We start from the raw sequence: 26,675 nt of genomic DNA on the forward strand, positions 1-26,675 counted from the left end.
TTTGGCCCTTGCCCCTGCAGCAGCACTCTCCCCTTTCTTAAGATATTTTTGACACTTTTCTTCAGAGTTTGGTCATATTTCCTGTGCTCCTACTTGGCATCCCTGTCCCTCACATCATGTGTGTTATAATTCTCTTTGGCTCACCTCTGAACTTCTGAAGTGTTGTTTTCCTTCTTCTTCTTCTTCTTCTTCTTATTCCCTGTACGTCCCTGACAGTTTCCCTCTCTAGTCTCAGCCAAGGTGCAAGCCATCTCCGTGCCAGGAAATGTGCTTGCTAGTTCATTGCAGCATGGGGTATATTTACTAGCAGGCAGCTTGGGAGCCGCTATAAAGATATTGCACATTCATTTGTTTGCATTGTGACTAACATTTGGCTGGCTTCACACTCAGCTCCTACTCCCCCAATTCTTATAGGCCTAATTAGTGGGGGAAGCTGCATTTAGATTAAATATTTGCCCTCTCTGTGGAAATTTCAAAAATAAACCACTTTATTCATAATACACTCATCAAGTCAACAATATTGTGTGAGTGGAATGTAATGTATGTCCATACTTTAATCTTTACAAGGCCATCAGGGAAATGATGCAGATTTCAAGCTTTGATGTAGAATATTTGAATGATTTTCTGCACAACTTTATTAGGTACACCTGTTAAACTGCTCTTTAACACAAATATTTAATCAACCAATCACATGGCAGCACTTATGTAGACATGGTCAAACCGAGCATTAGAATAGATAAGAAGAAGTTGACTTGTTGGTCTGACTATTTCAGAAACTGCAAATCTACCGGATTTTGATTTTAGAAAGTATGGTCAGACTTAAACAACATAAAAACACTGATCCATCCTGGTTATGTCAGTTCAGGCTGTAGTGGTGTAGGAGATATTCTCTTGGCATCCTATCATGTCAATATGAACCAAAATTGCTAAGTGAGGTTTCCAGTGCTTCGTTGATTCTAAGAATTAGGCATTTCTGGAAAAACTGAGAAGAAGAGGAAAATAAAAAAAAAAACCATATCATCAGCTAATTATTATAGTAAATGACTTCAGCTTCGCCCAAAATTTTGATTTCTTGTTTCTCAAGGAGTTCTGACAAGATTAACCAACCTTTCACATGTTACTAGCACGTCCTTCCTATCCCAGATAACATGCATTCAGAAATATATTTGAGCTAAAGAACGAAAACACCCATGAACATAATAAGTCAAGCTGTCTGCAGACATACTGTGTTTTTTAAAGGTTTATTCTGAAAGAAAGATGCTTCTCAAGATGATAATCAGTCATTCTTAGAAAGTATCTAAATACAGGCAACTGAGGTATTTCTGTCTTTCTACAAGTGGACTGAAAGTGAGAGAAAGAAAACCGAGTGACCAATAAAGACACAAAAACAGCTAGCACAAATAGCATTGAGAATATCTGTCTATATGTATCTATATATAGATGTATATAGATATATAGATATAGATATATATATATATATCTATATAGATATCGATACATACATTTCCCGCTCGCCCATGCAGGCAGTCTAGCTTTCAAGCTGTAGTGCTCTACCAAAGGCCTGGGAGCTTGAATAATATATATATATATATATATATATATATATATATATATATATATATACACACATATATGTTTGGACATGGAAGGCGTATACAGTCTGTGGTCTACATGATCATGGACATCATTCATTGCACTAATTTCTAGCTTTTTCAATTTACAATTTAACATTAAAAAATAAAACCATATGAAATGGTTAATTAAATTCTACTGATTTAATACAATCACCTGTATTCAAAAAATGGATGCACTTATGATTTTTTTTTAATGTTTCTGAAACTATATAAGAAGCTTAATCTTTTGCTTTGTGCTTATAATCACCTAAAAACAAAAACAGAAAACATTGGCTATATGGCACACTTTGTAAGATTAAGCCAAGATAAAAATGGGAAATCACTATGCTTCTTCTCAATAGTTAAATATTTTATGAACACACTTATTCAATGTCTTATCAAAAGTTTGGAAGATTAATAATACACTCACATGAGTTTGTTAAAAATCAGATTCTTTTTTGACTTTGGCTTTTCGTACTGATAAAAACATGAAATGCAATGTGGCAATTACTGAAATCAAGCCGGGGTTATTATATAAACTGGACAGACCACGGACAGCTCTTTGCACTCGTTATGCTAAGTTAAGTCATGTGGCAGCTGGCTAAAACACTGAGACGTGAGAGTGGTGTTGATTTTCTCATCCAATTCTTAACGAGAAAGCAAACGAGCATGAGAAAAAGCCGAGCTACTTGTTTAATAATACATTTTCTTATCCTTTGTTCTCCCACAAATGCACATACACACTCACACAGAGTAGCACAACTGTAAGGCATACCAATCTGCTTGACAAACAGCAGGCATTTATAACAAATGACGTACAAAGACTGGAAAAGACACAGAGACATTCATTCACACGGAAACACTCAGGAGTCTCGAAGAACGAAAAGGGTTTGGTGTCTGTCGATTGTCGTCTTTATGACTTATGACCAGGTGTCATCTTAAAGGCAAAAACTTCATTTTGGTTTATAATCCACGTTCTGCTAATGAAGAGCAGCCACCTGCCAACTGCGGTAAAGATGTTAGCATTGATTATAGAACAGCACTGTGTAATATGTGATCGCGATTAAATACTTGCTGCTCTATATAATAAAATGACTTTTGATTTTCTATAATAATTTATCTAATCTAGTTTTATGGATGACCAAAGATTACACTATGAGTACACTGAAGAGTGGATCAGCATGTTGATGAAGGCTGAAATCAGCTGAGGTTTTATGAGAGTACAGCTCAGTCCCACATACAATAGAGTGGTTCAGCCCTGTTACATGTATATGAGTGTGAGTGGGTGTCTGGTGTATTCATATGCCAGTGGGCTGAGCACATTTGTCTGTCTGCTGCTCTTCTGCCAAATATTTTTGCAGTATTTAGACTGAAACACACTCACATGTGCACTCAGAAATACACTTTGGCGGACTCATAAATGAGAAGCAAAACAAGAAAAATTGAGAGAAAAATAAAAACAAAAACACAAAAGTGATTGTATCCAGTGAGAGGAGAATAATTGGGCTGAATGAATGAACTACAGTGTCAGAGTTGGAGAGACAGTGCTCAGTCCATCCATCTACGAGGGTACAGTGTGCTGCCGTCCTTGGATGAAGTGCATACTGCAGTGTCAGTCCACCAGCCATGGTCCATCCAGTCAAGAGCTAAGGGAAGCTTCCATTTTAATGCAGCCCCCTGTGAGTTCTTCAAAAATCAGAGGGTAGAGGTACTGTAGGGGGATGGGGAGGACCCATCCCAGAGGTATGTGAATCACCACACACGGCAGATGTTGTCAGGAACCATGTAGCTGCTTTTGTTGCAGTTGAATGCTTTGGCAAATTCTGGGAAATTCTGAAGGGAGCCTAGTACCCTGTGAACGTAGAGAGGAGATTGATGGTTGGAGCTGAAGTTGTTATATTAGACGGGGACTTGAAAGTGAAATTAACATGACATATCATTTTGTCTAGGTTTTAAAATGTTAGCTACCATTGTAATTTGTTTTCTGCCCTTTGCCGGCAGCACATAGCTGATTGATGTAGAGAAAATACTCTTGGTTTGAGTTTACCTGAATTTCCCTGGACTGTGTACGTCAACTTTAATGGAATTAACAGCTTGCTCTGGCCGATGTGTTCCACACCACACCTGTAAAAAGACAGTGATTAGGATGCACTGAATTGCACCAAGAAATCTGAAATCTGCACATCTATCCATTGCTTAACCCAGTCATCCATCAATCCATCCATCATTCAATCAATCCACCAATCCATCCATCCATCCATCACGAAGCATGCACATTTTGCAGGATATTTTTCTACTGTTGCCTACAGTCCTAGGAAAGATCAGAACTACAATGCATGTGTAAAAAATGGCTTATTATTCAACAAACAACTGCTGCATCAGACAGTAAGGCTATTACCTGAGCAAAGTTTAGGAAGAAGAGTTGATCATGGGAAAGGTCAATTCCAGGCAGAGGTGGTTCCTCTCCATGCTGCTTTACGTAGTTCTTGTAGGCCTAAATCAGTGACACAATCTTACCCAGCAGTCATGTTGAATACATCCAAAAATCACACTGATTATGAAATCATAACTTATGTCACCATGTTTGCAGACAGAAAAATAAATGCATATGGATCCATCCTGTCTCCCTGAGATCTACGTATTAATTAGGAAAATAATCTAGATTTTGCGCTGAAAGAGAAAGAAAAAAAAAGTGTACCATGTATGTACTTTGTTAGACATGTATATTTATGTGAAAATACTATACCTGCTCTTTCATGTTGCATTCAAGTCTTTGAATGTCTTTTCTGTGCTTTGCCAAGCTAAAACTGATACATCCAGCAGCGACATTATGTCCTTTATTGCTGTGTTTACAATAGCTAATGAGCCAGCCTGTGACCTAACAAAATAACTAGTCTATTAATGTTAGAAAGCAGATGACAATAGCAAGCTGTAGACTGAATCACCTCCTCTCTTATCTGTAAACTGGGCCTCTTAAACGGACTTTCTCTCTCTCTCTTTTTTTTTTCCAGGCTCATTACCTGATACGCCTGTCGTATCCCTCCATTGTCAGCAATGTTTTCTCCGAGGGTGTTGTTACCATTTAACTGGAGAGGCGATATAGGGACATAGAACACAAAGATTGACAGGGAAAAAGGACAGAAGGAGGCTGTAATTTTTCCTCTGTATTTCAGCAAATCGTACATATAACTTTTGGGATATAGGAAATCATTTTACAAGGGATAAAAGAAGCATTGTTCAAAAGAAAAGGACACAGAAGGTGAGACAAAGAGAAGGAGAGGAAGAGCCATTGATATGTCAACACAAAATATTAAGGGCACCTGGAGCAGAGAAGGTATGAGGCAGCAAAAATGTGTGGAAAGACAGAAAAATGACCAACAGATAAGCTGGCGAAGGAAAGCAAATAAATGAGATAAAGTAAAGTTCATGATAATATTGGGGAAAAATATGGGAGGAAATTTGATAAGAGAAAGAAGAAGGATGGATATAGTTCAGATGAACATACATGTAGTCCACTAGCGAGATCCCAAGAGAAGTTTCCGTACTGATCAACGATGCACTTCGACAGTTCAAGGAACCTCTGTGTTGAGTCTGGTGTCCACCAGTCCTTCAGGTCGCCATCCTTATCATAGTTACGGCCTAAAGAATGAATGGGACGTGGACAGGTTGAACTTGATGAACAAGAAAACAAGAATATCAACAGCACTCAAGTGCTGCATATATTCTATGTTAGTTGCATATTTCAATTACATTTATGTGTTTGTGAACAGTAGATGTCAGTATAAATAAATCCTCCCATCTCTGAAGCAGAACCAAGTTGGAAAAAAAGTTCTGAGATCCTAAATGGTGTTACAAAACATGTTTTTCTGGTACCAGTTACAAGGGGAAATCTATTACATATATATATACTTTATTTTTCCAAAGATCAATGCAGTCTGCCAGAACTGCCCCAGGGAGGAACAAAGAGTAACAATGTGGAAAATCATACCATTGTCATCAAAGCCATGTGTGATCTCATGACCGATTACCATGCCGATGCCGCCATAGTTGAGAGACTTAGCCTGGCCTTTGCTGAAAAAAGGAGGCTGAAGGATTCCAGCAGGAAACACTGACACCAAGAAAAATAAAATAAATAAATCAGCAAATACATAAAATATGTATTGTTTTAGTCTTTTGCAGTTTAATCTTTGCATATATGTGAAATACCTATTTGATTTTTGCTGGATGAGTAGAAGGCATTGACAACAGCAGCTCCAGTTACCCACCTGGAGAAAGACGTTGGAATTAACCTACAGTGAAGAGCACTACTGCTACAGTAAAGAGCACTAGACTACTGTGAAATGCATGTTTGATGAAATATATCAAAATTAACCTGCAGTTATTAATAGCTGGGCTAATGTTAGCCTCCCAGCCGAGGAAAGCTGAACTCTATACGTGGGTAGGAGTATGTGTGGGAGAATGATCAGTGCACTGTGCTAAATGTGAGATACTGGGGTACACCAAAAGTGGCAAAAAGGGGAAAAAACTGATTTATTACTGCTAATTTAAATGGTAATAACTGCAGCTTAATATACATCTGGAATAAGCCAGTTTATTCTACCCCTCAATGGAAAGCTTACTCTTCTTTGTTGACTTTTACTCTGAGTTTCCGCAGGCGTTTCTTCTGCACATACTCCAGGTTCTGTAGGATGTTTTCAAAGTACTCCTCTGCACTGTAGCTCAGCTAACACCAACACACAGAAAAACAGGAGGATTAGCCGAGATGAGAGCTATCAACACTTGGCCATATATTCTCCAGCAAAACTCATAAAAGCCAGGAATTCACAGAGATTTTTCACAGATATGCGGCTACAATAAAGGCGCTCTGTATTGTGCTGAAATGATTCCATGAAAGAAGAAAAACATTCTCAGTTGCATATTTTCAGATACTTACATCTTTGTACTCATTGTTAAGATATTCGTCATCCATGATGTTGTCTGAATAGCCGATCCGTTCCCGAATAGCTCGGGCCTGCACAAGAATAGGTTGAGAAAATTGAACAAACATTTTTAGCCATCAACTATCCCGAAATTCTGAATGGACTATACGTATAACAACCATTAACTGTTATAGCTAAAAGTATAAGCAATACCTTCTCCTCAGCTGCTTTCTTGGTCTCTGCATCCATCCATGTCAGGTCATCAAGGTTACTAATGAACACTTCCCGAATGCCTTTAATCATCTCTTCCATCTAAGCCAAACCACACAAACACAAACAAAGAGTGAAAACCTCATCATATCAGTCAGAACAAATTTTCTGCAGAAGGAGACTATCATCAAAATCTGAAGTTATGCCAAGCAATCTTGCAACATACTGGGCAACAAATTCATAAAAATACACTTCCCTGAATTAAGCCTCATTGTTACATAGTCACGTATGAATGCAGAACAACTCCAAGTTACACTCTGTGTAGGAGTCTGCTGACCTTGGCAGACATTTTCAGAAGTGTGATATTAGTTTAACATGACATATTTTTTTCTATCAAGTATTAAAATTGGCTGAGGTCACAACAATAATCAGATATGCTTCATTAGTGACTAAAAACAACTACAACTACTGAAAGAAAATTATTATTAAATAGATATTTCTTTGTACATATACAACTTTCATCTTGTATTAAAATTCTCTACAGTAGATGTCTTCACTCCTTGACTGCATGGTTACAAATACATTATTGATCATGCTACTGCTCTACATATTTTAAAAATCTACATTCGCTTATAGATGCATTCAGCATTTTAGGGTTTCATTTCTGGTTACTCGAATGATCCTGAGCTTTATGAATTTAAATTATAGAAGAGATATTTCAGCATAACGGCAATCCATGCGATAGGCAGGCCAGTTATATTATTTTTATTTAACACATGAACGAGTGCAAGTGAAAAGATGCTTCAGAGCAATAGTAGCTTCAGATAATGAGATTTTCTTATGCAAATTCAAAAATCATCAGTCATCACATCAAAAGCTCACTTTTTAGTGAAACCTGTGGTGCATGTTTCTATAATGTATTTGCCCTGAGCTATATGTTTTCACGATCTGACTGACGGCACCAGTGCAAACCATGCCCTGTACTTTGGCCATTAGACTTAAAAAGGCAAAGGTTTTTGTCCGCAAGCACAACAAATACACAACTGGGACAATTCAAATGAAAGTGAAATGAATCGCCACCAAATAACAAATACAAAGAGAACAGAAACAGGAAATTTAAAAAAAAATAACTTCAGAGACAACAAAGGTCACCCTTCAAGAGTCCTCTAACCACAGATTTGTTTTGAGGCCACAGTAGGCAGACAAAAGGCACACCAGCTTCTCATCACATTAGCAGACCCCTAGCTAACATAATGCGTGACGACTTGGAGAGCACACTGTGGTTGCTGACAAACCAGCAGCGATTATACTTAAGAGGCTTTTCTAAAAAACCTTTTAACATACTTGTGATAGTGTTATGTGCATGGATACGCTGTGTTCCAGTTGTTGTTTTTTTTCTTTTAGTCAAAGTTTTAGTATGATTATGCTTCTTTGTCACACAGTGCTGCAAATTAGGTGCATTATCTACCCAAAGCTAACAAAGTGCTCAAAAATAGATATTTTTCATTCACCATGATTTAGTCCACATGGACTGAGTTTGGAAAAGTAGACAGTTGGACCCAAAGTTATCTTATCGCATTAAAAAGAGGGATGCTTAGAAATGTAACGTTTTAGCAACAATCTAATGAAAAATATTTTAATTCAACTTATCAGAGTTACATATTTACCATCTACATTAACTATTTTGAATTACTTTATATACCATATATACTTACTGGTCAATTTATTAGGTACACCTTTCAAGTACCAGTTTGGACCCTCTTTTGTTTTCAGAACTGTCCTAAATCATTGTTGCACAGATTCAACAAAGTGCTGGAAACATTCCTCTTATTTGATTTGTGAGTGTTTGTGTTGTTTTGTCATGGTCCTGGGCCATGATGGCCCAGTATTCTTAGTTTTCGTGTGTTTTGTATTTTGTTCTTTATTTATGCCATGGTTCCTAGGTTCTGTTAAGATGTTCCTTATTTGATTACCCTCTGTGTATCTGTGAGCCCTCGTTTCCCCTCCTTGTGTTTTATTCCATGTTTTCCCCAGCCCGTTATGTCTGTGCTCTCCCCGTGCTGTCTCTCCTCCTGTCTGAACCTCAGTGTACTTCCTGTTTTACTTTGACAGTCTCCCGTCAGTGTTGCGTTTACTCCTGCCGTGTCTTGTTATGATTATCAGTTTCACCTGTGTTCCCCGTGCGCTCCCACTTCCCTCATTAACCCTCTGTGTATTTATGTCTGTCTCCCTCAGTTCTGTGTCGCGTTCTCCCTCATTCATGGCTGTGTGTTTCTCCGTGCAATATGTTAGAGTTTCCAGTTTAGTTTGTATGGTTTTTCTGTCCAGCAATAAAGCTGTGTTTTGAGTTCAATCCTGCCTCCGTGAGCTTGCGTTTGGGTCCTTATCCTGCCTGCACACAGCAGCAACCATGACATGTTTAGCCGAAATATATTTCTGAATGCATATTATATATAAGACAAAGACTTGCTAATTACATCTGAAAGGTTGGTTAAATTAAATTATTCATTGCAATAATAACTTTTGTTAGGGTTTTTCCTTTTATTTTTTTATTTTATTTTTTTTGAGAAGTCATATATACACTCACTGGCCGCTTTATTAGGTATATTTTTCTAGTACCATGCCTTAATTTTTAGATTAATCAAGATGCTGGAAAAACTCCTGAGAGATTTTGGGCTATATTGACATGATAGCATCAGCTACTGCAGATTTGTTTCTGCATATATCCCATTCAACCCTGTCCCAAGGGTGGTCTATTATTGTATTGACATCTGGCGATGTTATGTTCAATAAACCAGCTTTATCATACAGTGTGTTATTCTGTTGGAACACAAAAAAACATCAGAAGATAGATAGACTATACACATAGACTATGGTGTTTAAATGACACTTAATTTAAAACCCCAAAGTCTATCATTAAATTTCCCCCACACCATTACACCACTAGCAGCTTGTGCTATTGATTCATGGCAAGATGGAACCATGCTTTCAAACTGAGATTTATTAGACCAGGTACCATGTTTCCAATCATTTATTGTCTAGTTTTGATGAGCTGATGCAAGTTACAGCCTCAGTTTCCTGTTCTTAGTTTACAGGAGTGGCAGCGATTGTGGTCTTCTAGTGCTGTAGCCCATCTGCTTCAAGATTTGAGATGTTGTGACCTCTGAGATACTCTTCTGCATACCTTGGTTTATAAAGTGGCAGATGAGTATATATTGTATCGATGGTATACTAATAGCAGCAGTATGAAACAACATTTTACCTAAAGTGTACGCACTGAAAGGAAAGAAGAACATATCAAAAAGATACTGTATCTGTGTCACTTAAAGAAAGTGTGGCAGCTGCAGGTCAGTTAGTCACAATGAAATGTGTGTACTGTGTGTACTGTGTGTACTGTGTGCATCAGAGGATGTACTGCCATACACAGATGCTGTAAATTCTTGATGATACGACAGAAATTTACAATAATGTATTTCTATTTGTGAAAGTTGTACATGGTCGCAAATAAAAATTGATTCACATGCACAATGTCAGATGCCACAGCTCACACATACACATGCATAGGCAGTTTGAATTTACAGTGTGGGTGGTGTGATCATGATAACAAGGACACCTTGTTCAGCTGCTTTGAGTGGAGGCAAGCAAAAACTACAGTATTCTGATAGACAAGACACAAATGTGACAAAAACACAAGTGGGTGTCAAAATACTCTCCATCAGATGTGCCTGAAACACATGTTTTTTGTTGTATGTATGACTAACTGAATACATAAACGTCCACACTCCTCTTGTAATGCCCTGCAGAGGCATTTTTAGATTATCAGTTTCAGCTTTCAATAAACAAGGAGCGGAATTCCATTACAGAGATTGTATCTTGTCTAATGAAGGATATTTCCAAGAGCTCTTTATCTTTGATTGAGTCTAATGTGTTTTAACAATACAAAACCTAATGCACCTTCTACTGACCAGTTCTTTACTCTTTTCAGAGAATGCCTCCTGCACATAAAGTCGTCCCACAGCATTTTCCAGGTTGTTGTTGACGTACAGAGCACACTGTCGCCACACTGCTGCCTCTGATGTCGTACCAGACAGAGCCTGCAGGGAAAGTAACAAGGCACAGATCAATTAAAGATGAAGGATAAACTGGTCAGCATATTGTTTAAAGAGGCTCATGGCAATAGGAAATGGGGCAGTGGGGAAATGATTAGATTAGAAAAAGGATTACCAAGATTTTTAATGCATGACGGAAGAATATGAATGAAGCAACGTGTTGAAATCGACTGTTTATTAGAGCCTGACTGATACTGCAGTTTTAGCATCAATTAAATAGGTGTGTGGGTGGTGGTAGGGTTTGATTCCCATCCCCCACTTTTTTTAAAGAATTTTTCAAAATGAAAATTCTTAGCACCCCCCCCAAAAAAAAAAAAATCATTTAAAATATAAAATCTTCTAATTTCTAAAAATGTGCCTATTTTGCATGTTGCATAGACAAATCTCAAACATGTTCTAACCTTAGATGGTTTTCCAGTAACCTTGTCAGTGTTAGAAGATAAACTGTATCAGCTTAAGGTAACTGATATTGCTTTATGAAAGTAGCAAAAAAGTGCAGTAAATAACCATTTGGAAGCAGCCTTATGTGCTAATGTAACTGTGGTTTAGATAGTTTCTGTTTAGCACTAATTGCCAAGTGTTAACATGCTCACATATTCCAGCAAGGTGGTGACAGTGGTAAACAAACCTGCAAATGATCAGCATGTTGGCATCTTAAACATGATCCCATGCTAACTTTAGCATTTAATTCAAAGCATAGGTATTGTCATTTAGCCCCATACCAGCAGGAACATTACTGCAAACATTTTTTAACTGCTTTGCACCCTGTGTTGTTTGCATTTTCTTTTAATAACTTAGGTAAGCAGCAGTGTCTGCAAACAGGACCTTCCATGGACTATAACAGCATCAAGGTCCTGTAAGTGTACCTTGCGGAAGGCTTTCCTGGTGTCTCTGTAAGCTCTGCTAAGACCCACCACCATGTTCATAGCAAAACGCCACACCATGTAGTTCTGCAGATCCCTGTGAGTAGACAGAAACATGTTGAGAAAAAAGCAATCATACTCACACAAAGCTATCAATACTGTGCACTCCCTCCCCCACAAGCTTAGAGACAAAAACAGGCTTTTATACTCCATCACAGATACAGACTTAAATGAACACACCTACCTCTTGGTGTATTTGGCCAAGATCAGGTTGAGCCTTCTGTAATAGTTGGGCGAGTAGTTTATGACCTTTTCTGTGTCAGGGACGCTGATGTTGACTGTATTCATTATTTTAGCTGTGAAGTAACTCCAGTCAAATAGCTTCAAAAGGATTTTTATTTTATTTTTTTTTAAAAATCCCCACAGAGATAAAGAGGAGAAGAAGATAAAGATGAGAAAGAAGTATCTATGTGAAATGAAAACAACAAACTGTGGTACATAAAGAATTTTTTTTACCTGTGATTCAACCTCAAGGGTGAAGTTGGCGTTCAGATCCCCCAGTTCCATCTTGTTGTAAAGCAACACCGGGTTGTTACGATCCTCTGGGGTATCAGTAGCCTTAGAAAGAGCAAGACAGAGGGGCTAAAAATCAAGAATGCTGTCACAACCCTCCTGTTTCCTGACACATGCGTACAGTTGCAGTGCAGGTCCAGCAGCATCAAACGTATTTGGCGTCTCAGGAGGCTTTGGCTCTGTAAATGTCAGAGCGCGAATGGTGTGACTGCCTTGTAAAAGCCAGCAGCTGAGTGGAGGAGAAGTGAAGCATGGCAGGGAGCAGAGCAGAACAGACTAGGATGACAAACACAGAGTGTGGAAAACTGTTGATGAAAAGTCACGGTGTTGGGATCAGGCTGGTTAACAGCTTGTTTTAGACATCAGCTGCTACAGACTGGAACCACAGACACACACACACAGAGGAGGGAGGTTTGGTCTACAAATGGATGACAGGGGGGTCATCCTGCTAACAGAAACCTTTTGTGTTAAGTTAGATGAAAAAAAACAGAACTAGAATACAGAAGGAAGAAGGAACCTTTGAACCATCATCTTTCCAGTCTGTCAAGAAGTACCAGCTTAGACAGAAAGATAAAGCTACTGAACCTGCACAAAGTCTTTGCCCTGCTAAAGTTTTTGCCTGCATTTTAACTTACATCAGTTGTAGGTTGCCTCTATATACTGAAATGATCACGGTAATTATGTCACCACAGCCTGCAGCTCTACATTTAACTACAGGTCAGTGAGCTCTATCAGGTATGGTACTGACAGTTTTTAGATGATTCAGAAAATCTTGGATTTCACAAGGAGGCAACTCACTGAATCTCCTCAAAAATGTGCAAGTGTTTTTCATTATGTTGACTTGCTTATTAAGGTATCTGCTATTTTACTGCTTTATTACTGACATTTTACTCCAAGTTACCATTCCAGGCTATGGTTAACTTTCTTCTGTAATATTTTAGTTGACTGTACTATTCAGTCTCAATGGCTGTCACCTCATTCACTAGCCTCAAAATTGAGATTAGTTTAGCTTAATACCAGCCTGCTTTGCATCACTAACAGTAGTTATATATCAATGACATCCCAATGTCTCTCTTTCCATTACCTGAAAAATATTCTCTTTCAGCTAACAAGAAGAAAATGTCACTCCCTTATCTGCACATAGGTCAAGGAGAACGGGAATGAAGAAGCTCAGAAAAAAAATGATATGTGTGTTATAAAATGATATGTGTTTAACTACACGTCTTCTGTTGCTTATCATTGGAAAAGGGTAAGATGTGAGAAAGAGGTTTATTTTTGATTGTGGTGTAGTTCAGTCACATAATCTTGCTAGCTGTTTCATTATGGACAGCTCTCAACCACCAGGAAGTCTACACTAGCACCTGAAAAGTACAGGAGGTTCTTAAGTATTTGAATTCATATTTCTACTTGTAAAACTGCAAAGTACAAATCCATACTTACATTAGCAATGTCTCTCTCCAAGTCTATAACTCGTGTCACCTCCTCTCTAATGCGAGTTTCATTGATCGCTAGTCCTCGGTCCTTGCGCATCAGCTTAGCCAGGTCAATCATGAATTGCTCATAGGCCCGACAAGCCTGTAAAATAAACACAACTTGTAGCTCACTGATTTCAGTAACCACTGACTAAAACAAGATTTGACTGATACAAAGTCCGTCTATAGCAAACATGCATATCAATTAAGGCAAAATAGGAAGCTGTAAAGTGAAACCAGAGCAAAGGACGTCTGTTCCACTCACACATCTGGTTTGGATTGAGATAGAGTTATCAGCATTATGTGTGTTTTCGTTCATCACATACAAACTCACTACATTTCTAAGAGTAGGAATAAAATGTATTTGTGCACTGATGTGAATGGATGTTTCGGCTGATAGCCTCATCATTTGTGTTTTTTTTGGAACAAATTCGGAGGGATGTGAAATCCAGGGGCTCAAATGAATAGTTGGAACTGCTTTCATTATTCATTGATTAAAAAGCTTTAACTGCACTGCACTGGCGTGTGGATTTGTACACATGTAAACATGCAAACTGACCTCTGCATAAGGACCAGTGCATGCATAGTAATCTCTGGACACCAGTCCAAGGCTTGTTTGCTGGTCAAACTGGCAAGGAGAAGAAGACATTTATTTTCAGTATCAAAGCCAAATAAAGGCTTAGTCATTACTTTCAGTGAACAGAGGGACATGAGGGCTTTTTGAATATGAACAGAGGGAGGTGAGTTCTTTTCCTTGCCACAGGCGTACACCTACATGAATGATATGCGAGGTTGAATCCCTGTCATCAGTGCCGACGAAAAAGTTAACCAAGAGCAGAGTTCCATATTTCTCATTCAACTTAGCAATGACGTCCTCCAACCTCCATGTTCTCCCTGAAGAAATAAGAAAAAAAGAAGTGAAAAGAAAGAAATGGCATCAATAACATCATGCCCAATGACACTTGAAAAAGAACCAAAGTTCTCTACCATAATTGGTCTCCCAGTTGTCAACAGCTATAGGCCACTCAGACACATCAGGCAGCATGTCAAGCAGAGGACTCCCCCCTCTCAGCTCAATTAAACCTAGTTAGAAGCAAAAATCAAAGAAAATAGGTTTTGTGGTGTAGATACATTTATTTTCTACCCATAAAATTGTGAAAATCAATTAAAAAGAAATTAAACCACTGTATTGCGTTTTATCAAGTACATACTAAACCTGTGGCAATTCAGAGGCCTTAGAGGAGTTTATTGATGTGGCTTCCAAAGCAAATCACTTCTGAAGAAAGTATTCATTTGAATCATGTAAAGCTGAAATATTGCAGTTCTTTTTTTTTTAAATTAATGATTCATGTACATTTTCACGACAGTTTTGTTGATAGACAATACAAAAACTGAATAAGAAACATTTAACCTTCAACAACAATTTACAAAATGACTGTTCACATTAGGATAATAGAAGATCTAAAAAGGCATAGCGTGTTAATGTCTTTTGCCTGCTGACTCACTCTCATTGGTACAGGACTTGTAAAGGGTCTTAGCCTTGGTGAGAGCAGCAGCTTCCCCCTCCACTGTTTTTTCAAGGACACCTTCAAATAAAGAAACAGAGCAAGCATGAAGCAAACAATCACAGACAAAGATGAAGAAGCAAAGTTGCTCACTGCACAATAAGGAAAGAGGGAGTAGTTGGGTGCATATAACCTCAGGTACAACATAGGGGTTTTCTTTTTCTTATCTCTGGGGATTCAAAAATTCAAGAATTCAGCTGTCATGCATATGCATTTTAATTATTTTAATTAAGGGATGCTTTCGGTCCTTGTGTCAGAAAATGGCAACACAAAGTAAATTATGATATAAAGCCTTTGCAGTAGGTAGTAACCGGTGACAAAACAGAAGAAATGTAATTATTCTAGGAAGAAAAACATGTCACAGCTGTTCTTTTCAATTTAATTGTTTTATTTCTCTCTAAATAAAAACAACCTGAAGAATTATTATGAAAAAGAAAATTCAGAAAGTGCATTTTTTTTGAGTCATAAACAAGTACAGAATAAATCGTCTTCTGAAGATAGTTTACGTTTGCAGAAAATAGACAAAGACAAAGCTTTAATCATTTTTATTTTAAATGTTATATAAAAACACGTGCAACATAGTGTGTATTGGAATTTTCCTTTGATATACCATATTCTGTGTTTGTCACAAATACCTTTTGGCATGGGAGTGACGGCACAGAGCAGACGAAAAGAGGTGGAAAGAAATCAAGGAGCAACAAAGCTGAAGGTGTGGCAGTAAAGGGCCATTTGGAAACAAGAGTGAGCACCAGTGCTTGTTTTATTACCTGCGTTCATTGCCTCTTCAACACCTGTTGTGGGCATATGGACGCCAGTTAGCTCAGCCTCAGGCTAGATAGCATTTCTAGGTAGACAGCTAATCAAAATGAGTGATAAGTGTTGGGGTGTAAACTTGCTAAACTGAGGGGGAGGGCATGGGGACCAATACTCTTTTCCTGTGCCGCCTCAAGGCACCAAGTTGCATATCGTAGCTTTAAAGTGTAACTATTCCTACAGGAACTGCTGTCACTTTTCAGCAGCAGCACACGAGCAGGAGCAACACGAGGATGTGCCTAAATACATTTTCTCATCATCAAGGTTCAAACACCCACACAGTCAGTAATTTTTGTGTTTGCTGCAAACCGCTGTGGTTAAAGCAAGTTTATTGTTATGTGATGCCGGTACAGAGTCTGTGTCCTCGGTGCTTCCAAATAACAAAACCTTACAGCTACACAGGAGGTATCTGAAACTTCAGCTCAAGTCCAGCTGCTGGTTTGTCATTCAGCACCAACAATATGAAGAACTTAACTCTCCCTGCACTACGCTGATAAATTCATGAGCCTGACTATCACGTCATAATGTTTCACTGCAGTTCAACTAGTATGCTGGGATTTCTAGGGGTGGTTCAGGGAACCTTGAAGAAAAAATTAGAGAGATGGTGAGCGCATTGAGTGCATTGAAGTGATAGGAAACATTGTAACAATGTAGGGACACAACATGACTTAGACTAAAGATATTCTGGTATCACAAAAAAAAGCAAATATAATTACATTTATTTTTCTCCATCGAAAAAAGTCTCAACTTTTCCCCAGCTTTTAGATTTTTTGTTTCTGTTCATCAACTGTATAGTTGCTTTATATGGCCTGTATCATGAATAATACATGATGTAAATGTCTTTCAAGTCTAAGTGCGTTGTGATATGCTTTGTCTACATATGTATGTAAATAGCTGCACTTATGATTGCTGTTGCTATTGTTTATGACAACTCAAGAGAAAGAAGCAGCCTTTATGTATTTCACATTTTGAAAATGTATCTCATCAGGACTATATGTGCATTTACATTTTCAGCACAAGATAGTGCATTTAATGTGCTAGTGCACTGACCTTTCAAAGACTGTAACCCAGGTTCATATCTGTGTCTACAACTAACACCTTTCCCAGCTACAAGTAGTAGTTGTTTGTTGTGAATACCAGTACAAATGCATGTGCTTACAACTACAGTGCCTTGCAAAAGTCTTGTGTCACCCATTTCTTTATATTTTGCTTCTGAGGACCCAGACTTTCTTGTAATTATTTTAAATGGTTTTAAGCTACACTTTTCAAAGCTTTTTAAAAGTTTCTCCTTGGACATGGGCTTCTTTTTCTCTTATTTTCAGTCCAGTCCTTTAACCTAACCATTGTTTGTTAGTTTTTTTTAGCCCTTAACACTGTGTATGATTCATGCATAAAAAAAAAACACCTAACTCAAGGGATGAACCAGTGTTGTGTCTACACAGAACAGAGAGCTTAGCAAAGAATCCATTTTAAATGGTGTCTTTAGGTATTTTGTTACTAGCCTGTCGTACAAACACATCATTTGTTCCTAACTCTATAGTTAAATCATATGTAAAATGCCAAGGATAACACTGTTTCTTAGGCATAAAATGACATGTTTGCACCAACAAGGTGATTCCCAAGGAGCTATTAGGTGAAAACCTGGCATATCCCAGCGCAGTCTGCAGCGTGTCCTTAAAACAATAGAGGAAACTGGACAAGTGAAGGACAAAACATCTATAGTAGTATCTACAGAGTAGATTTAGCTCTTTCAATGCTGTGCACACAGATAACTAACAAAAACAGAACAAAAACTTTTGGCCAAGGTACAGCCAAAGAGAAATTGCTACAGACCGAACTACAGAGATAATGCCCGTTCATGAACTCATGGCTTCTCAGAACTGGCCTGCTGTCTAGAGAACCAGTCATCTAAACAACAAGAGTGAGCGATTGAAGTCATTCATTTAGATTATTGTAGCATGTTTAAACATTTAGTCCCTCAGGGATGGCTTTTTGAAGATTTAATGGAAGAAATCATTGGTATAGCTAGCTTAGTATTTCAGACTGTGTGTCTCCTCTGCATTCATAAACTTCCGCTTGTTGATAGCCACAAAGACAAGCTGTGCAAACACTGTCTGGTTAGTACAATCCTCCTTTCTTGAGCCTAAAAGAAAGGATTTAAGGTCATTTTCCCCATGGCTTTTAGTGTAGCAGACTAAATATTCGGCAAATACAAGCATGTATAACCTGCATGGTAAATGGTAAACAGACTGGCTCTTATAGAGCACCTTTCAACTCTACTTGTACTCAACGCGCTTTATTCACCCATTCACTTTTTTGTGAATGCTTTCTATCTAACATTCACACACAGTCTCAAGAGCTTGGAAAGAAACATTCACACACATTCATGCTACAACGGATGCATCAGAGAGCAAACTGGGGTTAGTGTCTTGCTCGAGGATATTTGGCACACAGACTGGGAGTAGCCAAGGATCGAGCCACCAACCTTCCAATTAGTAGATGACATAATTTACTTCCCGTGCTGCACTCACCCTAATGTCTGAAAATTTGCTTTTTCTTTCTGACAACACAAAACTCATAAAAAATAAAAAATGAAATAATATATAAATCATGTGCTGTGTTGCTGCAGAGATTTTGACTAAGATCTAAGAAGGATATGCAAAATATCCCTGACAAAAAATGCTACCAACATTTCAAAAGCTTGAATGATATTTTCTTTGTTTTATTCTTCCTGGTTGTTTTGACATTATCCACTTTATCCAAGGAGAGCAATTTCTGTGTTATCAAAAGTAAACTCTTCAGTGGGTGGTTAAGTAGGTAGGATGTGTTAGAAAGATAACCTTTGATAACCTTTTGACTTTGACAAGCCGTCACATAGCTCAACATGACCTGAATGCTTCCTGACAATTATAAAGTTATCTTATAAATATTGCATCAACAGATATACACCATCATGCTGCACAGTTCAGTGACACACCAGGATCAATACAGGAAAGAGGATGGAGTTTAAATTACACGGGCACTTGACAGCCAACTTTCCCCTGAGTCCAAAAGGACAACAATCCTGTCACTATGAGTTGGGTTGATATGAAAAGATAACAATAAGAACAAATTAGATTTTTTAACTGCTCAAAAAAAATGATTTTCAATACAGCTCTCTACAGTTTAAAGATCTGGGTTTCCATAAATTATACAATTCATTTTTTAGGAAAGATTATCAACTTTAATATTTAATTTATCAAGATCTGATATGAAATATCATTTTTTTCCCTTTATAAGCAGTAGGTCTGCAAAATACATATTTGAGCAGTTTCACTCTTTGTTTCTGCAAATTCAGTTTGGATTAAATTTGTTTTCTACAGATTCTGGTGACCCGTTATTACCTCAGTGCATCAAATACTGCTGATCTGTCACATGTTGCTGGCATCTCTTCCTTACACACAAAGTGTTTTGGCAGCAGCTGTGGCAGAGAAAGATAACAGTTCTGTTTCAAAGGTTGATATTCCTGTGACTCAGGGATGGCCGGAGGTTTTTCTTTTCTTATTATTGTTATTATTTCATTTTCAGCGTCTGACTTCCATTGGGCTTTTGACTTACACTGTCACTCACGTGTTATCTTTAGACAATGAATACAGCTGGTCATGGCTCACAACAGCAATCCTGCATGTAGGAAAATGACACCTCACCACTAGGTTTAAATGTGGTGCAAAAGAGTGCTTTTGAAGCTTTCATAACGGGTGAGTAAGGGGGTGAGAGATGTGCAAAGCCAGCCACTCATTACAGACATTAGTATGTGATGAGAAAAGGTTGGATTCGGAAATCCTTGGACACAGCTTTTTTTGTTTGTTTGCCATATGGGTGACTGTGGTTTGTACCAGTGACCATCAAATTATAATTGGTTCATTCTAGTGTTAAAGAAGAAGAGTCATAAAAAGATTTTCTACAATACATGAAATGATTCCAAGAGATACCTTTTCAAAATGGTATCTCTATCTCCTGCTGCACAAAACATCCTTTACCCCTTGGAATAAAAAGGAAAACAATCACGCTGTGACAGCCACCATCCACTGACCTCAAGCCTACTAAGAACATGAGGAGCATTCTTTGAAAGGAAGATCTATAAGAGTGGGCAACAATATAGCAGGAACCAGCAGCTCCGGGTGGCAGTATTGACATCCTCAAAGGAAATCCTGACTACTATACACAGACCTACAAGTAGCCCAACTGATGAGAGAGTTAGATTTAAAATGACATATAAAACCAACTTAGAGGTTTCTTTATTGTGCTTATTTTATGTTTATATGTGTTTTTGGATCACAGCACAGCACCGTTATCTATAGACCTGCCTCGGAAAATAGAAGATATAATTAACGTGGCTCAGATACTGCCTCCCCCACCTCTGAGTAGGCTGTTATCACCTAATTAAATGGTACAGCAGCTCAATCGGACTGAGATCAGGTGAGGGACAAGTATATTCCTCCTCACCACCATAATGATGTTGTATCCATTAGTTTCTTTCAAAATTGGTATGCTGAAACACAGAGAACATCATTTATCCAAATACAAACACTTTTTTTTTTTTTGGTTCATTTGCTACTTTTTTAAGTAATTTCCTTCCTTTTTCCCTCATAGGTCTACTTGTTTTCACTTCTTGCATAACTGCATTTCACTTCAGACTCTTTATACCTTGTTCGTATTTCGAATCCTCCCATTTTCTTATTACCATGTGTGCACTATTTATGCGCTCATTTAATTGTAATGAAGTCCTGAGATAGAGACCCTTCACAGGGCGCTTCCTGCAAAAGGGCACAGATCATGTGTGTGTGATTGGATTACTGACTGCCTGGCGCTAATGTTTAACCACAGCAAAGGCTTACCCTTTCACTCTCTTTTCTACACACACACACACACACACAAACAGACACACTTTCTATCACCCCTTATGTGTGTATTTGGATTTATTTGAGAATGGATTTTGTGCCACCTGATGTTTGCTTGAGACGTCACATCAATTTGAACCAAACCACTCAGCATGATACAGAATCCGAATTTAGAGTTTCTACCCTCTGCATTGCCATTTTATCCCTGAGTGTTTTTCATTCCACAAGGCATTTCACTTGCAGTGTTTTTAGTGCAGCTGGATTTGCTTACAATACATGACTATAAAGGATGTACTTAGTGTATGTTACGAGCAGAAATTGCAAATGAAGTCAAGACTGAAATGAGTCAAAAGTGTTTTGAGACTCTAAGTTTCCTGCTTTACACATTTGTAGGGACAATAAACCCACTGCGAGGAAACGTCTTTCCTCGCAGTGGGTTACAGGAATACAGATTAGCTTTAAAAATTTTATGCAATAGCTTTAACATCTCAGCTTCTCTGTGGCAGCCCCGTCTTCTGTTCCCATTCAGCTAAAATTTATTGAAATGTGTTATCTAAGACTGTGTTTGTTTGCGATATATCTGAAAATGACTTCCTAATTAAAATTTCTTTGTCTTTTTTTCATGGCTTTGCTAATGCTGTACATTTTCAGGTAAAAGATATTATATCAGACCGTGTACTCAAGAATATTCTGGAGAAGCTTCTATCGGTTAATGTTGTAAAGAAGCAATTGCATAAAACCATAATATTTTTCTAAATGTCACAGAGTAGTCTAGAGCCATAATTCTAGCCAATCAGTGGCAGACTTGAAAAGAGTATCAAAATCAGAACATCCTATGATTCAACCCCCTGTGGTCTAGGCGAAAGGATGGTAGGAAATCATTCTGCTTTTTTTCTGAAAAAATACATTTCTACTCCATCTGCTCAGTGAGTTTTTATTTATTTTTTGTTTAAGTGAAATTGGCATCCTGGTTGGATTTTGTAGTCAGGTTTTTGTTTGCTCTCTGTGTGCTATTGCTGGGAAATATTTGGGCAGAGGAGCTATTCTGAGGGTCAGCTGCCCCACAAATAAAACATTTGAAGCAATTAGGTTGGAAAAAAAACTATTTTTTGTTACTTATGTTTAAACTAAAATAGGCTGAACAACTGCACTTTAAATCTCCATTTGTTTAAATTAAATATTAATTACAATTAATATTAATACTAATTAGTTAATACAAATGATGTTTTGTTAATAGAATGTACATAAAAGATGCACATAGCCAATATAGTCATTGGATAGAAAAATCCCATTATGAGGCCTCGCATTAATAATAATGGATTGGATTTATATAGCGCTTTTCAAGGCACCCAAAGCGCTTTACAATGCCACTATTCATTCCCACACTGGTGGAGGTAAGCTACAGTTGTAGCCACAGCTGCCCTGGGGCAGACTGACAGAAGCGAGACTGCCATATCGCGCCATCGGCCCCTCTGGCCCACACCAGTAGGCGGTAGGGTAAAGTGTCTACCGCCTACTGCCAAGGACACAACGACGAGGACAGAGAGCCTGGGAATCGAACCGGCGACCTTCCGGTTACAGATGCGCTTCCCAACCACGGTTGCCGCATTGACTGTTTTTGCTGTCATCATCTTAGCTATTAGAAAATAGAGGTCACAAGAAAGGCCTTGTGGCAAATTGTCAGTCACCAGGTAAGCCCACCTAAGGCACACCCCTCTCTATCATCCTTTTTGACTCTAATTATAGTTTTAAAAATAAATAATATCTTGCGTTCAATAAGAAGCAGACAAATTGAACTAAAACCTTCAACTGATCTGGAAAGTGTTTACTCAGGTTAATGTTTAATTAGATCTTAGATTGTTTTCTGAAATCAAAGTAGCAGCCTCCTGCTGGCACATCAGCACTGGCTTCATGTTTCAGACCCATAAGTTACATGCAACTTTCATATACTTAGTGGTTATAGAGCTATTACATGTAGTCTTGTTCCCCATTCAGTGACAAAAACAGTAATTTCTTAGAGCTTGGCTGCGCCACAGCCTACTTTGCTATTGTGTAAACTAAAATAATCCCAGCAGTTGCTGAAACAGCCATCTAGCTCAACACTGCAGTTTTCAAGTAAAGGTAGTAAGTATTTAGTCCCCCCTCCCCCCAAAAAAGCAAAATCAAAACTTTGTATATACTATACACAGGTTCTGTCAGTTCTTGTTAGTCAAAATGCCACTTTATTACTCTTAGTGTTATTTACACAGGAAACTCAGACATTTGGCTTTAGGACAGCTAGCAGGGGAGGTTATTACCTTAGTGGAGGTCTAAACTATTTCCTTTTATTCATAAGCATTTTTTCTGGCAAAAACATATTCAATTCAGGATTTTAGTTCAATATGTTTTTGTTGGAGAAGAATTACTGCATTAATATTCATATTATTTTTCTTGGCCACACACCTCAGGTCAGCTATATTTATTTGATGTGTTTATGAGGAGTCGAGTTTCTGTGGTGTTTTGCAACGATTCTTGGTGGAATTTTGATATGAGGAGGTCATGTGAGCAAGCTATTTATCGTGAGCAAGTCCTACTGTGGTCAGTACTGTTTGTCTTACAGTAAAGCCGTATTTCAGTTATTGTTGTCACAGACAGACAGTCTCTTCAGTATGTCATAAGTTGTTAGCATCATGCAGAAAGAAAATCTCATATCTGGACACAGTGCTGATGCCACAGCTACCACACAGGTTTGTTTTGAAGCTCTTGATTATGCCGAATTCCACAAGAAACATAATCTGCATGCGCTGCCCTGGTTGGATTTTGCTCTCAATAGTCAGATTTAGACCTATACAAGAAGCACCTCACACAAGAGAGCAGCAGTGTGCTCATATACAGATAATGCACAGATAAATGTACACACACACACAGACACACACACTTTGCACTTTAACAAACAAACAAACAAACACACACACACACACACACACATACATATATATATATATATATATATATATATATATATATATATATATATATATACACATATATCTGCCTTTGTTCCTTCCTAACTAGTTTGTTCCTTCCTGAAACAAACTAGTTAGTAATTAAAAGAGTCACGGTCAATTACGTAAATTATTGCACAGCATGCCACACCTGAGGAGGGGGAACTGAAAAACAAAATTCTACCAGCCTCGTGCACCTACATACGCACAGCTGTGGTCACATTCAGGGTGCAGATCCTCATTACGGATCATTGCAGCATTTTACAGCATCTGAGAACAATCCAAGGCATTTACAAGCAGCCACAAATCTACACAGCTATTCACACACATACACATAGATGGAGTCTTTTTTATTGCATGTCAGAGAGCCTAGAGCTCTGTGGTATCCAGGTGTTTTCAGGCCCCTGCAGCTGTTGACAGGAAAAGGATGTGCTCATCAGTAGGCGGTAGTATCCAAGTAAGCATCGGCAGCCAGGCCTAAGATCAGAGGTCTTATATTTGAGACCTCAGAGCGCAGGTCACAACTCTTAGGTCTCAAACTTACAGTAAATTTTCCTTCTTACATATTTAGTCAATAGAAACGTTTTAGGGGCAAAGGTTTTATGGCTATAAGTCTTCAAAACAATAGAATGTGCACTTCAGATCCAAGGCGTTGTGTTTTTATTTTGTTTTTTTAAATGAAAAAAAAGGACTTACACAGAGAAGCAAACAGAAAGTAAACCTGAACATGTGTGCATACAGTGCAGTCTGAGATATTCCTACTGTGACAAGCTGAAGGAATGAGCGCAACACTGACTGCTGTTGGGGATTTAATCTGATGAATGACTGGAACCTCATGCCCCTCTGTGGTAAGCACAGCATTTAGAGCAATTAAGTCAATGATTGTAAAACATCAACCACTGCACTTTGGCCAGTGTTTTTGCAAAACTTGCTTTCTTCCTTTCTCCTTTTATAGTAATGCAGCAGATATTAGCGCAAGACCTGATAAATCAGCCAGGTCTCAGCAACAATACAAGAGTAAGCATATTTTGTATGTGTAAAGTCATGCCGCAAACCCACACGGAGCCATGCAATGTGCGTAACGGCACATACAATAGCATTTTCAAATGGTCATATGAGTCTTTGTTGAGAAATGTTTCCTTCTTGCCCCCTTTGTGTGATTTTTTATGAGTGCTTATACTGTCATTGAGCAGACAGAATAAAGCAGAAATGAATGGCTGTGAGTTGTGCAGTCCGAATAAGTTCATATGCACTGCTTTTTATACCATCCCTAAGCTGTTTGTTAGAATCCTAATTTAAAATCCCTGCAGTACCTCTGAGAATCTCATGTTCAAGAAAATCACTGTGAAGGCGTAAGAGGCAGAATTTCAGCAATACACTTTTATAATTACACTACACAGAAGAAATAATGATGCAATTCTACCACTAAAAGGACCCTCTGAACAAAGGTATATAAATAAATGATCATTATGTTACAAGGCAATCTCTAAACCCTAATGAATGTTCTATTGATTGGTAAAAAGGTGTTGATCAAGAAGTAAAGCAAAAGTAACAAAATTAAAGAATTTGTTTTCCAAAACAAAAAAGTTTTAGAAAAGAAAAGCTTTTCACTTTAAAAATAGCATAGCATGATAAATCATTGTAACAGACTGCAGACAATATATACTTCATTTTGGATTAAATGCAAAAATCACTTCATTCACATCCACAATCAGTTTTATGTTTTGAAACAAATCTCACCAACTGAAAATATCAGGGTAGAAAGCAAAAGAAAGACGATACTGTCCCAATGCACTAACTGTGTGTTTATCCATCAAGACTGGACAAATGGATTACTCAAGGATGCTGCAAAGTCCACAAGACAAGCTGCACTTTAAACCCCATTTTTCCTTTCCCAATAAGGATGAATCTTTCTCATCCTCTCTAATCACTCTGTTTCTCCTGCAGCCACTCCACACTGTTTTTATTACAGAGAAAGGTACTGATATATACATTTCTAAATTTATGGCAGATGAAGAGTTTTCATTTTCCATGGAAAGTTTGTGTCCCATAAATATTTAGCACCCTGAAACAAAGGGCTCTGCCAACCCTCATGCAAACAACTTGAAATGAAGCATGGACCCATATGTACACACATGCTCAAATCTGCAAACACATTTGCACTTTAACTGCCTTTTTTTGTAACAAGGAAACTATACTCTAATGCCTACTAAAAACCTACAATACACTTGGGGCGCACTCACACATACAATGCTTAAATTGTGCTTTTTTCACCATAATGTGTTGGGATCTTTAGAAAACAGCTCACGCTCACACACATGCACACATATTGATAATGCCAACAAACTCCCAGCCCCCGTGGCATCAATGATATCTATAGAGCTGCAGTCCCTGATGGACAGTCCTCCTTACATGTAAACTAGTGAAACCAAGTCAAGCTGTCCTCAGTCCTACAAAAAGTAGACCAATAAGAACGTATTGTGCGAGTGCTTCAGAAGTTTTCATAAGCTAAAAGCTTTGATACAACCCTAATTCCAAAAGAATCTAAAGACCAACAGAATTTTATTTAATAGAATATAAAAGAATATCAAATGTTTCAATTGAGAAATTGCTTAATTTTAAGACAAATGTTGGCTACTTTTAAATCCAACAAGTTGGACGGCCCCTCTCTCCT

The 26,675-nt window shown here is 38.0% G+C and overlaps 1 protein-coding gene across 3 annotated transcripts in view; it reads right to left on the reverse strand.

The window, feature by feature from the left end:
• Window positions 1-1,225: 1,225 nt before the first annotated feature.
• Window positions 1,226-26,675, reverse strand: part of LOC146373653 (neprilysin-like) — a 33,185-nt gene continuing 7,735 nt past the window's right edge. For all 3 annotated transcript variants that reach the window (XM_084950884.1, XM_084950885.1, XM_084950886.1), the window contains 19 exons: window positions 15,265-15,345; window positions 14,747-14,842; window positions 14,535-14,653; window positions 14,319-14,387; window positions 13,728-13,862; window positions 12,231-12,332; window positions 11,959-12,095; window positions 11,718-11,811; window positions 10,708-10,836; window positions 6,746-6,844; window positions 6,547-6,624; window positions 6,233-6,336; window positions 5,820-5,878; window positions 5,602-5,721; window positions 5,119-5,252; window positions 4,634-4,699; window positions 4,012-4,107; window positions 3,661-3,737; window positions 1,226-3,465 (listed from right to left, as the gene is read on the reverse strand). In XM_084950884.1, coding sequence (XP_084807010.1) covers window positions 3,366-3,465; window positions 3,661-3,737; window positions 4,012-4,107; window positions 4,634-4,699; window positions 5,119-5,252; window positions 5,602-5,721; window positions 5,820-5,878; window positions 6,233-6,336; window positions 6,547-6,624; window positions 6,746-6,844; window positions 10,708-10,836; window positions 11,718-11,811; window positions 11,959-12,095; window positions 12,231-12,332; window positions 13,728-13,862; window positions 14,319-14,387; window positions 14,535-14,653; window positions 14,747-14,842; window positions 15,265-15,345 — 1,895 coding nt within the window. In that variant the 3' untranslated portion in view covers window positions 1,226-3,365. The remainder of the gene's footprint in view (window positions 3,466-3,660; window positions 3,738-4,011; window positions 4,108-4,633; window positions 4,700-5,118; window positions 5,253-5,601; window positions 5,722-5,819; window positions 5,879-6,232; window positions 6,337-6,546; window positions 6,625-6,745; window positions 6,845-10,707; window positions 10,837-11,717; window positions 11,812-11,958; window positions 12,096-12,230; window positions 12,333-13,727; window positions 13,863-14,318; window positions 14,388-14,534; window positions 14,654-14,746; window positions 14,843-15,264; window positions 15,346-26,675) is intronic.

Source organism: Perissodus microlepis, chromosome 14 (genome assembly GCF_051167445.1).
Source record: "Perissodus microlepis isolate ML-2025 ecotype Zambia chromosome 14, ASM5116744v1, whole genome shotgun sequence".
NCBI classification, from domain to species: domain Eukaryota; kingdom Metazoa; phylum Chordata; class Actinopteri; order Cichliformes; family Cichlidae; genus Perissodus; species Perissodus microlepis.